Source organism: Pseudonaja textilis, chromosome 1 (assembly GCF_049901715.1).
Source record: "Pseudonaja textilis isolate UNSWEBS1 chromosome 1, rPseTex1.2, whole genome shotgun sequence".
NCBI lineage: Eukaryota > Metazoa > Chordata > Lepidosauria > Squamata > Elapidae > Pseudonaja > Pseudonaja textilis.
In genome coordinates, this window is record NC_141990.1 from 170,048,856 (window position 1) to 170,062,355 (window position 13,500).

The 13,500-nt window shown below is 40.7% G+C and overlaps 1 protein-coding gene across 7 annotated transcripts in view; it reads right to left on the minus strand.

Moving 5' to 3' along the window:
• NBEAL1 (neurobeachin like 1) overlaps positions 1-13,500 on the minus strand; it is a 120,415-nt gene that overhangs the window by 9,001 nt on the left and 97,914 nt on the right. For all 7 annotated transcript variants that reach the window (XM_087915547.1, XM_087915492.1, XM_026696757.2 and 4 more), the window contains 3 exons: positions 3,914-4,008; positions 2,552-2,668; positions 1,483-1,644 (listed from right to left, as the gene is read on the minus strand). In XM_087915547.1, coding sequence (XP_087771673.1) covers positions 1,483-1,644; positions 2,552-2,668; positions 3,914-4,008 — 374 coding nt within the window. The remainder of the gene's footprint in view (positions 1-1,482; positions 1,645-2,551; positions 2,669-3,913; positions 4,009-13,500) is intronic.

The following is a 13,500-nucleotide window of genomic DNA, read 5'->3' on the forward strand; positions in this document are numbered from 1 at the left end:
GACTCTTTTTATTCATATCAAATATAGCCATAACATTATAACATTAAGAGGCAACATTTAATCAGCCAAAATGGGTAATTCTATTACATAACATTGAGTTTAGGCCAAGGGTCTTCAAACTTGGTAAGTTTAAGACTTGTGGTCTTCAACTCCCAGAATTGTATGACGAATGTGATGAATTTATTTTTTATGTACACTCAAAGCATTTGCACCAAGACTTGTGTGTCCAGTAACACTTGGCCAATAAAGAATTCTATTCTATTCCATTCCATTCTATTTTATTCCTGAGCTAACATGACTGCAGGAGGAATTCTGGGAGTTGAAGTCCACAAGTCTTAAAGCTGTCAAGTTTGAAGGCCCCTGGTTTAGGCTAATAGGGATTCTGTAAGCATTAGACTTTTTCCCTTTAGTCGAAAAGAATGAACTCCTGAAAACCAAGTGGTTCAAAAGGAATCCTTTATTGAAAGGGATTTTATCTCAACACTAGGCAAAGCAGAGTCTAAAATATCCCCAGACATACAGTCATAGAAGTTAAAATCCCTCCCCTTATTCAGATGTGGATTTAGTTAAACAAAGAACCAACATGTTAATTCCCCCCTCCCCTTCTCTGGAACGTATCTTAGCAGAGTTCCCAGGAGAGTCTTCCAGAATTGCAATTTTTATGGTTCCTTCACATCTTATCTCTTCAAGAGGTGCCAAGATCCTGGACATCTGGCTCCACTCTTCCAGTTGTATATCATATGCAAGTTATACAGGATCAATATAGGATTTAATATATTCAGGTTACATCAAAAAGGTTTACTTGTACCAACTTCCCCCCTCCTTTCTTCTTCCACTGAAGAATGGCAGATACACAGATCTGACAGATACTAAATTCTTAGACTGAGACAGTGAAATGTCTGGGATTTGCTTGGGAAAAAGAGCTATAGAAGCTTCCCTCCAGCAGTATCATCATCCTGGATACAGCTTTGGCTACTTCAGTAAATCTCAGACCAAAGTTACTTTTGTCATTTCTGTGTGTTGCAAAGCCTTTCCCTCCCAAATAAATTGCGCAACCTTACACTATAGAGGTAGGAGTCACAGTAAAGAATTAATTCCAATACTTTGTCCATACTAATTCATGTACAGGCAAAAGTTGCTGCATTTTGATTAAGCCACATCTATGTAACTGAATTCACACATTGAAAGGGCTTTCCCATATCTCTCTTTGCCTATTTTTCTGGACAATAAAACATGAATAAATGGTTTATATAAACATAAATATACACCTATTATGAGTCCCAGATTACAGGTATATATTTGTATGTATCTAGACATACATTTATATGCACCATTCCATGGTGTGATGGAGGGAAGGACTAGCCTTGAGAATGCTGAATGACAATAAGAAACTCCCATTACTATTGCAATCACGCAGTTAATTTACCTCCATCTCTAGAAAAAAAAACAATGCAGCCCCTGTGCATTCTGCTGTCTTCATACCTTGAGAGATGTTTTTCCTTCTATGCTGGTATGAACAACTAAGTGTCCTTCCCAAGATACAGCCAGATTAGGAACAATGATCTGGAGAGAACTCTCACAAGGTGGCCTTAGAGTCCTCATATGTTGCCCCTTCTGAATTGTGTGGACAATCACAGTTCCATCCTATTAAAACCAAACAGAGATATCTCAAAACTGGAAGAATGTGAGAACCAATTCATAGTGTAATAACACTAGCCTCTGTGCTTTTAATACAATAGTCAGCATGCCCAGAATGGCACACAGAAAAGATCCATCCAGGCAGAAATTTTTCAATGGATTCTAGCAATAGCACTTAGGCTTGTATACTGCTTCCCAGTGTTTTTACAGCCCTCTCTAAGCAGTTTACAGGGTCAGCATATTGCCCCCAACAACCTGGGTCCTCATTTTACCCACCAAGGAAGGATGGAAGACAGAATCAACCCTGAGGCTGGTGAAATTCCAACTGCCAAATTGCAGTCAGCCAGCAGTCAGCAGAAGTAGCCTGCATTCTAACTACTGCTCCACTGCAGTTCCTATTATCCTATCTAAGCAATGTTTTATGAGGCAAATAAGACTTTTAACAGCAATTATTTATAACAGCACTTTATATTAATGACTTTTAAATAATGCAGTTCCTCTCAGCCTCAACTGTTCATTATGCATCCACATTGTAGTTTTAAAAACATTCTATATATTTTGTTGAATGCATTCCATTCTCTGCAGAAGAGAGGAAGGAAGAATGTTTTTGGAAATACATTTCAAAATAGAAGACCTTTTTTAAAACCAAACTCCAAAATGGTCCTATGTTGAATGTTTGCCAGTAAGTTATCATGCATGTATTTGCCTGGAAGCAGATGTGCAAAAAGGGAAATACTTCCAAAGAAGTGGGCATAGCTCATTTACCACAAGGGAACAACTTAGAAATGTAAACGGCCTGGTAAGAATGAATTGCATATTCAAGGTTCACTTGAGACTGATTAGGTACTTTAGGCCAGGGAAGCAATATTCCTTATTTTGAATGAAGACTTAGGAAACAAACAAGCAAGCATACCCTGGCACCTGACACTGCCATGTCCAGTTCTGTACTGATGCCAACTGAAGACACTTCATTGGTATGTCCATAGAGAATCTGCAAAGGTTTAGGAGCCAATCCTATTGGTACTCCTCCCTGCAGTTAAATATTGGAAAGAAGCAGTTATATTAAAAGACAAGATATTTTCAAAGCAGCATATCTGCCCCAAACCTGACATCATTTTGTCCTAAACTTTCTACTTTAATGAAGCATAATGCTTCTTAATATATTAAACATTCTTATTATAGATGAAGGCAGAGACTAAAGAACTTCTGCAGCCAAGGAAGGAAAGGTTTAGCTACCTCTTCCTGCTCACTACCATCATGATTATCATTAGCCTACTATTTAGACCCACTTAACATTGCTTCAAATTGGGCTGTAGTTTATTATGATAGCTGTAAGTTTAGAAAGTCACCAAAGGTAAAATAAAATGCAGCTAATAAAGGTAACGTAACGGTATAAAGGCAGATTTATTTCATCCAAGGTAAAATAAAATGCAGCTCATAGTTGCTAATAAAATGGCAGCTAGCAGGTGCTGAGCTGCCATTTTATTGACCATGATGAAAACAAAACTGGATCTTCTGAAACTGCTACCAAAATAAGTAAACAAAACAGATAAAACAGGAGGAAAACATATCAATTCAATTAATTCTTCAGAGTCACAAGCAACACTTTAGCTCAAAAAATCCAAAAAGAAAACTTAATCTCAGGATGTATAAAAGAATAAAAAGGAATTATTTCTTCATTTGTGCCTCAGAACTAACCTATATAGCAAGAGTTCTATTTTGCACTTACATTTAAAGCACTGACTAAACAGTGAACAAAGGACTGGGCCTTTTAAATGCACAGTATTATTTTTAAAGGAGTTACAAGAACAATCAGTACAAGAACAACCTTTTTATAAATTTATTTTTTATTAATTTATTTAAAAAGATTTGCATGGCTACCCATCACAATTCTGAGCAGCACAAAGTCATAATGAAACCAAACAAAAACAGCAGCCCAAAACAAATCCTCTCCCATTTATTAGCAATGCAAATGCCATCACTGGGCTCCCATCTTACCTCACCTCACCCCAGTGATTTTCATGTTCATGTAAGTTTTCATGCACAAGTACTTCTTTTCAGATATGCCACAATGTATCCCTCATGGTTCTATAAGCCCTCTACAAATTCCCAACTGTGTTAGACTCAAGTAACCCTTTTATATTTTATAACATTTGAACGAATATACTATACCTCACTTTCTGATCTTTCTATCCCATCTGTAAATTAATGCAATCAGAAAACATGGCACCCCACAGCACAAACGGCTTGCAGAGTTCCACAAAAGCCAACTCACCTGCTGAACTATTTGCCACACCATACAAGTGGTGTCCCTTGAGCCTGAAATTAAATGGATCCCACAGAAATCCATGGCTAAGCATGTCACAATGTCTACAAACACAAACAGGGGAATACTCAATTCGTAGAAATTGAAATAGCCAGATAAAAACATGAGTTTAAACATAGATGTGTCAGCTCTGCCCAAAATGAAACAACGATTCTACATTAGATTTTAAAGAATATAAATTAGCGAACATTGTATGTATCGTGTGGAACACCTAATTATATTAATAAGGATTCCTAAAGAGAATATTTCTGCTCCCAGCAAAAAGAGGCATTAAACATAAATGGTTATGTAAAAATACTTTGCCTCCATTAGATATTATCATTCAAGAGCCAGCTCTCATAGGATATGGATATGGCTCACCAGAGCCCTTCATGCACATTTACTTACCTTGTTTCAAGCTAAATTATATTCATTTCTATGGGGTTTGTCAGGAAGGAGACATTTTAAATGGATCAAGTACAATATGATTTATGCTATTCCAAGAAGTACTAGTCTGTGGTAATAAAAAACAGAGAAGGAGCTTTGTTTGCCCCAAGCTATGGAAGATTAAAAAAGAGAAACGCTGGTGTCAGAGGAAGAATATCTCGTAAGACTAAATTGTGACCCATTGTCTTTTTAGCCTATCTGTAAAGATCGCAAAAGTTCCAATGGATCCTTGTGGACAGATAGTGGAATGGAAGAGGCTTCTGAGCCAATGCAATCTAATACTTAGACTAGACTTTAGACTAGGCCTAGAGTGACATTACTTTAAAGCTTCACTTGGTCCTTGAAAATCAAAAGTAGACTTCAGTCCAATCATCATTGTCAATGGGGATAAAACAAGCTACAATTATCATCTTGAAAATCTGGAAGGTAACCTTTTACCTTCTTACTAAAGATAATGCTAATCAACAGAGTAGTAATATATTGTTACCTACAATGCGTTTATCATTTCCTGAGATGCAATAAACAGTAACAGCCACTAAATGGTCACTTTACAGATTCACAACATGGTGAATTTTCTTTATATATCACAATGGAAGAATACAGTGTATTTGTATCTATTCTCTGTATTCAGAATTAAGAAAGAAGGTCTAACAAGAAAGTGCCACTCCTGTCTGTAGCTTAAGCATTATTTTTTTATTTATTGGTAGATCCAAGTAATGTTTTGCTGTATCATTTTGTATTTCTAAGGCTTCTTTCTGCTGTAAACTCAGGACCTCTTTACTGCTGGGTAGACAACACAATGGCTATAAACATCAGTGTTTCCATGGATATCTTGCCATCTTACGTAAATGAACAGGATGTGGGCATTCTGCAGAGCAAAGCACAGGCATCTTCTGTATGCTCATGAACATTTCTCACTTTTGTTAGGCATTTTTGCATACACAGTTACAGCCCCATGCTTTGTTTTGGAGGATGCACACGTAACCCAGGAAAATAAGACCAAGCTTGAATAAATGGAGCATTCTTTTTTTTTTGAAAATTTTATTTGGGTTTTCACAAAAACAAAATACAAATAACACATCTTTTTTGAAAATAGCACAGTCCCAGGTTATCACTTCTTCATACAGACACAAAACTCAATTTCATGCTCATTTTTATATTCTATTCCATATCTTATTACCATTTTATATTTTCTACATAGTTTTTCACCTCTTCTAATTTTCTCCACTTTGTTTTAATCATCTCAATTCAAATCATTATATTTATACTTTTGTCTGTCCTGTTACAATTTCACATTATCTTTTCTTATTAAGCAAATTTTTCCCTGTAGTTACCAATTAGAGTATGACACCTGTCAGCCTTCAAGATCTTCTGCTACTGCTTTGCATCTTTTGGCTGCCATAAGTAACGGGGGGAGGAGGGGGGAATTGTCTGGGAAGAGAGCTGGAGGTGTTACATTCTTGTGTTGTGTAAATGAGGAGTGGGGGGGGGGGAGTATAAATTCCTGCTTTTAGGTTTCTATTTCTCGCTTAGCTTTCTTTTCTCTGCGCAGCTGCAAACCTTTATCAAAATATGCCAAGGTCAACGGACAGAGGCCTCATCACCACCTGAAGATGTCCACATGATCATATCCAGAACTTTTAATTGGAAGAATCTTTTGAACTTTGAGGGGTGGGAACAATTCCATCACTTTGTATATGTGATCTGTGTGCCTTATTTCTCAGATTCAGAATCTTACCTGATGCTACCATTTCATTTTTCAGTAAAAGAATTCTTTTCTCTAATCTATGGAGTCTAAGTATTTCTTTCTTGGATTCTGAATGGAGCACAGACTGACATTATTCTGAATCTCCTCACCAGCCCACCCGGAGAAAATATCCAGTTTTCTTCCAAGGGGGTTTTACATCATGTCATCTCCAGCTAGCGATCAGGAGGATCTGGGAGCTGTGGGGGGGCAGTCATTACTGATGCCGGAGGTGCCAACAGCTGAATTGCTAGCCGACCTTACTCTGGAAGAGGTTCCAGCTGAGAAGCCCAGATGGTCGTTGGGTGTTGGCTGGAGGGATCCTGAAGAGCCCCCCCCTCCTGGAATCACCATTTCCCAACGGCATGGGAGAGAGGAGCCACCATGGCAAGAGAGGGAGAAGAGAGAATTGTTACTGGATCAAGCCAGGCAGCTCCTCAATGAAGCTTTCGGACAGCCCCACGTCGCTCCAAGGTATGAAGAGGAAGTGGGAGCAAGTTCAGCCAGGGGCAGCCAAGCTGCCCCCACCCCCATAATTCAGCCTACGCCAGCGCAGCAGCCAGCTGCAGCCCCGGGGCCCCCAGCGGGAGATGTGATCCCTAGAAGACACAGAGTCCTCAAGCTGCCTCCATTAGAAGTGAAATTTGGGGGAAATCCCAAAGACTTGGGTTTCTTCCTAGCACAAGTTTGGAGCTATATGGAAGAATACGGGGAAGAGTTCACCTCAGAAGCAGCCAAAGTTAGATGTGTTACCAGGGCCCTGGAGGGGATAGCTGCAGAGTGGATGGTGACTTTGTATAATGATAACTCCCCCCAACTGCTGAACTATAACGTATTCATGACTGCGCTGTGGGCAAAATTTGAGGACCCATGGGTGGAGCGAAAGGCCAGGATCAGGATGAAAACCATAAATCAAGGGAGGAGGTCAGTGGCCGACTACACCCAAGAGTTTAGACAGCTGGCGTGCCATATCCGAGGCTGGTCCCAGGGAGCCCTGATAGAAGCCTACAAAGATGGTCTAAATGAAGACGTATACCAGATGTGTATTTCCAGAAGGGATCCTAATGATTTGCAGCTGTGGTACTTACTGGCAGAAGAAGTGGAAATAGATTTGACCTGAAGCAGACGCAGGGGGGACTCTGAATGGAGCAAGCCATCCCCCCCCCCACACTTCCAAGAGGCCCCTAAGCCTCCGAAGGGAGGAGTGATGACAAGACCCAGATCCACTACCTGTTTTCAATGTGGGAAGGAGGGCCACCAGATTGCAGACTGCAGCGTCAAGTTGGATCCAAAGGGGGCGCAGAGAGGAGGGAGGAAACCTGAAAATCCCCCAGCCAAGCCTTGCGAAACCGCGCTAAAGATGGGGGAGGTTGTAGAGGTCGCCCCTCCGGCAGGAGAGGAGCTGGGACCTCCGATCTTCCTTGAAGAGAGTGAATCCGATTCGGAAGACGACTTCCTGGTAAGTCCAAATAAGGGCCCCATGACCATTCCAGTAAAATTAAGGGTACCCACTTCAGGGACTGAAGGGGAGATGTTAGCCTTGCTAGACTCTGGGTGCACGAGATGTGTAATCAACATGAAAGTAGTTGAGGAGATGGGCATCAGACTGAGAACTTTAGAAACGCCCATAGCCTTTTGCCAGTTGGATGGATCAGTGGCGGGGGGTTGCCCTGCACGCTTCATAACGGAACCCCTAGAGATGACCATGGGGGAGCATAAAGAGACTTGGTGCTTTATTGTGGCCCCTGGAATGGAGCAACTGTTAATACTACGATTGCCCTGGCTCCGCAAGTGGAATCCCCATGTGAACTGGAGGAAAGGGTCGTTGCGCATACGCACCAATCAGCGACCTGAAGGGGAGAGGCGACCCCAGCAGAAGCTTCAGAACCCGGTTGAGCTAGCCTCCATAGGTACCGAAAACTTGTAGGGGGAGGAAAAAATTCCGAAAGAATATTGGGACTTAAAAGAAGTGTTCAGCAAAAAGGCTTCAGATGAGCTTCCCCCTCATCGGTCAACAGATTGTAGTATTGAAATTCTGCCTGGGGTGACGCTTCCGAAACCGAAGCTATATTTGATGACACCATGGGAATTGGAAGAGCTGAGATCGTTTATCGATAAAAAATTGAAATGTGGTTTCATCCAACCTGCTAGACCTTGGGTAGTGGCCCCAGTGTTGTTCCGTGAAAAGAAAGATGGCTCCAAGCGTTTGGTAGAAACCTGAACGCAATTTCTGTGGGAAATGTGTACCCTCTGATGAAGGACATGTTAACCCACCTGGCTAAAGGGAAAATTTTCACGAAATTGGACTTGAGAGAAGCGTATTACCGAATCCGAATTAAAGAAGGGGATGAGTGGAAAACCGCTTTTAATTGCCCGATGGGTTGTTTCCAGTTCAATGTTCTCCCCTTTGGCGTACAGGGGGCTCCAGCCGTATTCATGCAGATGATCAATCAGGTGCTACACGAACATTTATACAAGGGGGTTTTGGTTTACCTTGGTGACATCCTTATCTACACAGAAACTCGGGATGAACATGTGAGACTGGTGTGTTCAGTGCTACAGAAACTGCGAGCCGCTAAATTGTATGCTAAACTGTCCAAATGTGAGTTCCATCAAGAGAAGATCGACTACTTGGGGTATCGCATTTCGCATGAGGGCATTGAAATGGATCCAGGGAAAGTACGGGCTGTGTTGGAGTGGGCTCCACCACGCACCTGAAAACAACTTCAAAGCTTCTTAGGATTTGCCAACTTTTACCGGCAATTCATCCCGTCTTTTGCTAAGATAGCAATGCCTATCACCAATCTCTTGAAAACTAAGGGGGAGGTGAAACCAAAGCCTAGCAAACCGCTGGAGTGGTCCATGGAATGCCAAGCCGCCTTTGAAAAGCTGAAGGGACTGTTCGCTGTAGAACCAGTGCTAGAGCACCCGGATATGGATGCCCCGTTCGTGATCCAAGCTGATGCGAGTGATGTGGCAGTTGGAGCGGTCTTACTTCAAATCAATGAAAAGGGAACTCTACAACCCAGCTCCTACACCTCCCGTAAACTGACTGAAACCGAGAGGAGGTGGGCCGTCTGGGAAAAGGAAGCTTTTGCCGTTTGCTGGGCTCTATTGACATGGAGACATTTCTTGGAAGGAGCGAAACACCCGTTTGAGGTATGGACTGACCATAAGAATTTGGAGGCCTTAAAAACGCCTCGAAAACTGTCTCCTAAACAAGTTCGGTGGGCCCAATATTTTAAGTGGTTCAACTTTTCACTGAAGTACATCCCGGGGGGTGGGGGGAGGAATTTTATGGCGGATGCTTTATCTAGACTGCCTCAATATAACAGTGTTTGTCCGGAAGTGATACGGCCGATTGTTTCAACCAAACAGCTAGCCGCCCCGGTGGTCACTAGAGCGCGAAAGAAGAAACAAGAAGGGGATTTGTCAAGTGATCTGATGGCGCAATTAAAGGAAGCCCTAAAACTGGATGAGTGGTTCCTGGCGCATTCGAATAACTGTACAGTTAGAGATGGTTTGGCCTGGATGGGAGTGAAGCTGTATGTACCAGAGACATTGAGAAGCCAAATATTGCAACAGGCCCATGACTCTAAAGCGGCTGGTCACTTTGGATTCGTGAAGACCTTACACCTTGTTAAGCGACAATTCTGGTGGCCTACATTGAAAAAGGACATTGAGACTTATGTGGCTAGCTGCTCAGTTTGCTCCTCAGCAAAAAGGCCGCCTGGTAAGCCAGCAGGGCTATTACAAAATGTGGCCAGGCCAACAGCTCCTTGGAAGGAAATCTCTATGGACTTTATAGTAGAGTTACCCGAGAGCACTGGACACACGGTTATTTGGGTAGTAACCAATTTGTTTTCCAAACAAGTGCATTTCATACCTTGCTCTAAGATTCCCTCGGCAAAATCGTTGGCTAAACTATTTATACTACATATCTATAGACTGCATGGCGTTCCTGAATGTATAATTTCTGACCGAGGGGTTCAATTCACTTCGAACTTTTGGAGGGAATTCCTGAAGTTAATAGGCTCCGCCCAGGGCTTAAGCTCCGCCCACCATCCCCAAACCAATGGGGCCTGTGAGAGAACTAACGCAGTGTTAGAACAATGCCTTAGATGTTACATAAATTATCAACAGGATAATTGGGCTGACTTATTGCCATTTGCCGAGGTGGCATACAACAATTCTGTCCATAGTAGTACTGGGTTCACCCCCTTTAAAGTGGCGTCAGGACAAGACTTTGTACCCATATCTGAGCTTCCTCGTGAAAGACCTAACATCCAGTCGCTAGACGAATGGATATCTCAACTCCAACTTAACTGGCCAGTTGCCCGTAAAGCATTAGATGACGCACATCAATCTCATAAGAAGTTTGCAGATAAAAAGAGAACTCCACAGAAGACCTATCAAGTGGGTGACAAAGTTTTCTTGTCCACCAAATACTTACAAACCACTCAAAAGTCGAAGAAACTTGATCCTAAATATGTAGGTCCTTTCACGATTGAAAGGATCGTAAATCCTGTGACAGTCCAATTGACACTACCAAAAACTCTTCGACGAATTCATCCGGTTTTCCATGTTAGTTTGTTGAAACCTGAACACACTTCTGGTCTGAGACCAACCCAGACTGATCCTCCTATACCATTGCTGATTGAAGGTGAACAACATTTTGAAGTTAAAGAAATTTTGGACTCTCGGAAGTGGAGGGGTCGCCTCCAATACCTCGTAGCCTGGAAACATTTCCCTTCTTCCCAAGCTGAGTGGGTCAATGAGAAGGATGTTAGAGCCCCTAAGCTGATCAAAGACTTTCACACAAAATATCCTGACAAACCCTAGAAATGTTTTTGATTGGTAATCAGTATCTTTTATGTTTTTCTTTTCTCTCTTACAGGACTAACATCTTTTTGCTAGGAGGGCTGAATGTCAGCCTTCAAGATCTTCTGCTACTGCTTTGCATGTTTTGGCTGCCGTAAGTAATGTGGGGAGAAGGGGGGAATTGTCTGGGAAGAGAGCTGGAGGTGTTACATTCTTGTGTTGTGTAAATGAGGAGTGGCGGGGGGAGTATAAATTCCTGCTTTTAGGTTTCTATTTCTCGCTTAGCTTTCTTTTCTCTGTGCAGCTGCAAACCTTTATCAAAATATGCCAAGGTCAACGGACCGAGGCCTCATCACCACCTGAAGATGTCCACATGATCATATCCAGAACTTTTAATTGGAAGAATCTTTTGAACTTTGGGGGGTGGGAACAATTCTATCACTTTGTATATGTGATCTGCGCGCCTAATTTCTCAGATTCAGAATCTTACCTGATGCTACCATTTCATTTTTCAGTAAAAGAATTCTTTTCTCTAATCTATGGAGTCTAAGTATTTCTTTCTTGGATTTTGAATGGAGCACAGACTGACAACACCTTTATATCCTTTAATTTTATCCATTCAAGCTCTTATTTAAGTTTCAATGTATAGCTTTAAGATTATAGCATTCAATATAATACATAACTTCCAATTGAATTCTGCTTGGTACATCCTTAAAATAGACACTATATTCTTAAAAAGAAAAAAGTATATATATATATATATATATATATATATATATATATATAAATAAATATATGTAAATAAACACATTCCATTCCAATTCAATTCTATCATTAATATGCATTAAAATCTTAACATCTTTAACATTTCTTTTCAGTTGAATATCATACTTCCTTGGGAACACTTATAAACTTTCCATAGTTAATTCTTTTTTTTTTCCATATTTCTCACTTATAGTTTTATAAATCATTACTAATAATTAAAAATGTTCCTTTAATTCTCTCAATCATTTTAATTCATTTATTTATTAACAAACATCCCACTGCATTACAATAAATATTTTATCCATCATCATATTTTCTAAAGTTATTTCTATTTGTAATATAACAAAGCTATCTTATGTACCTTTGCAGAATCCCTTTTACAATTAAATTTTCACCCATTATCTCTAAACAAACTTATGGTTACAATCCTTATATCTTTTCCCTGTTTCTCCATTTCTTGTTTCTGTCTTTTACAACTTCTTTTCCTTCTTTCTTCCCCCTCTTCTTCTCCCTCCCCTTTTTACCCCCTCGCCTCTTTACTTCTAACTCTCTCATCTGTAATCCCCTCTTCTGTTGCTTTCTAATATTATACTTATCTTTCAAATTGTTCTTCTTCTTTTTGGTTGTTTTTTCTAATCTTAAACCTTTCGCTCTCTTTCCCCCCTTTTCTTTTTTCCCCCCACTTAAAATTTTTTGATCATTAAAGATGGCTTCTTCTTTGTCTTCTTGTTCTGCAAGCGTTTCTTGTTGCTTCTCATAGTTCCAGATCTCCATTTCTAAGAATTGAAGCACGAAGTCAAAAGAACTTCTCCCTTCTTGTGCATCTTCTTTTCATTTTTTAAGTTCAGTTTTCAGTTCTTCTAAGAGTGATACCATTTTAAAAACTTTTAAACAACCACCCGGTTAATTTTAGTCATCTAGATGCAAAAGCCAAAAATCACCCAGTAATCCAAATAATCCAAGGCTGTTTCTACTTGCTTCTTTTTTCCACTTTCTCTTCCTGGGGTTCTATTATTTTGTTACCAAGTTTCCATTAAAATGTATCTTTGAGGAATCTTGTTAAAATTTCACTGTAAGTTCTTTTTAATTACAGTTCCATTCCTTAATTCCAGGCAGTCTCCTCCATTTTTCCAGATCCTGCCCTTCTATTCTTTTTTTTTCTCCTTTCCAGCTTTTAAAAACTTTTAAATGTCCAGAAATCTTTATTATCCCTTTGACTTTTATTTTCAGCTTAGATGCCTATTAATGTCAAAGTGGATTTTTTTTCAGTTTCTTGCTTAAGTCTCTTAGCTGTCAGTATAAGGAAGGGAAGAAAAAAAACCTAATCCTTTCCCTTCTCTCTCTCCTTCGCAGCTTCAAAATCTTCTTTGGGAACAATGTTGTTAAGTTTAAATTCCAGGGTACCTTATTTGTTGTTTTTGCTGTTTGACCCAGTCAACCAAAACTTTCTCTTCTTATCTTCCTCCTGCACATTCTTTTCCAGTCGAGTTCTTCTTTGTGGTGGCCATTTCTGACCACCGCTACAACTGCCTTCGGGAAAGGGAGTAATGGCCAGCTGGGGAGGAGAGATGCGGCTCTCCTCAACCCTGCAGGCAGTCTCCCCCCTCTTTACCACCTCTACGAGGTGGCTTAGCCCCGAAACCAGCTGGCTCAGGGCGCTCCAGCGGCGAGCACAGATTGAAGCCTCGGAGAGACGAGGTTTCGGTTTGTCGCCAAAGAAGCTCAAACCGGAAGTCCTCCATAAATGGAGCATTCTTGAGAATGGCCGCAGGTGCCTCTT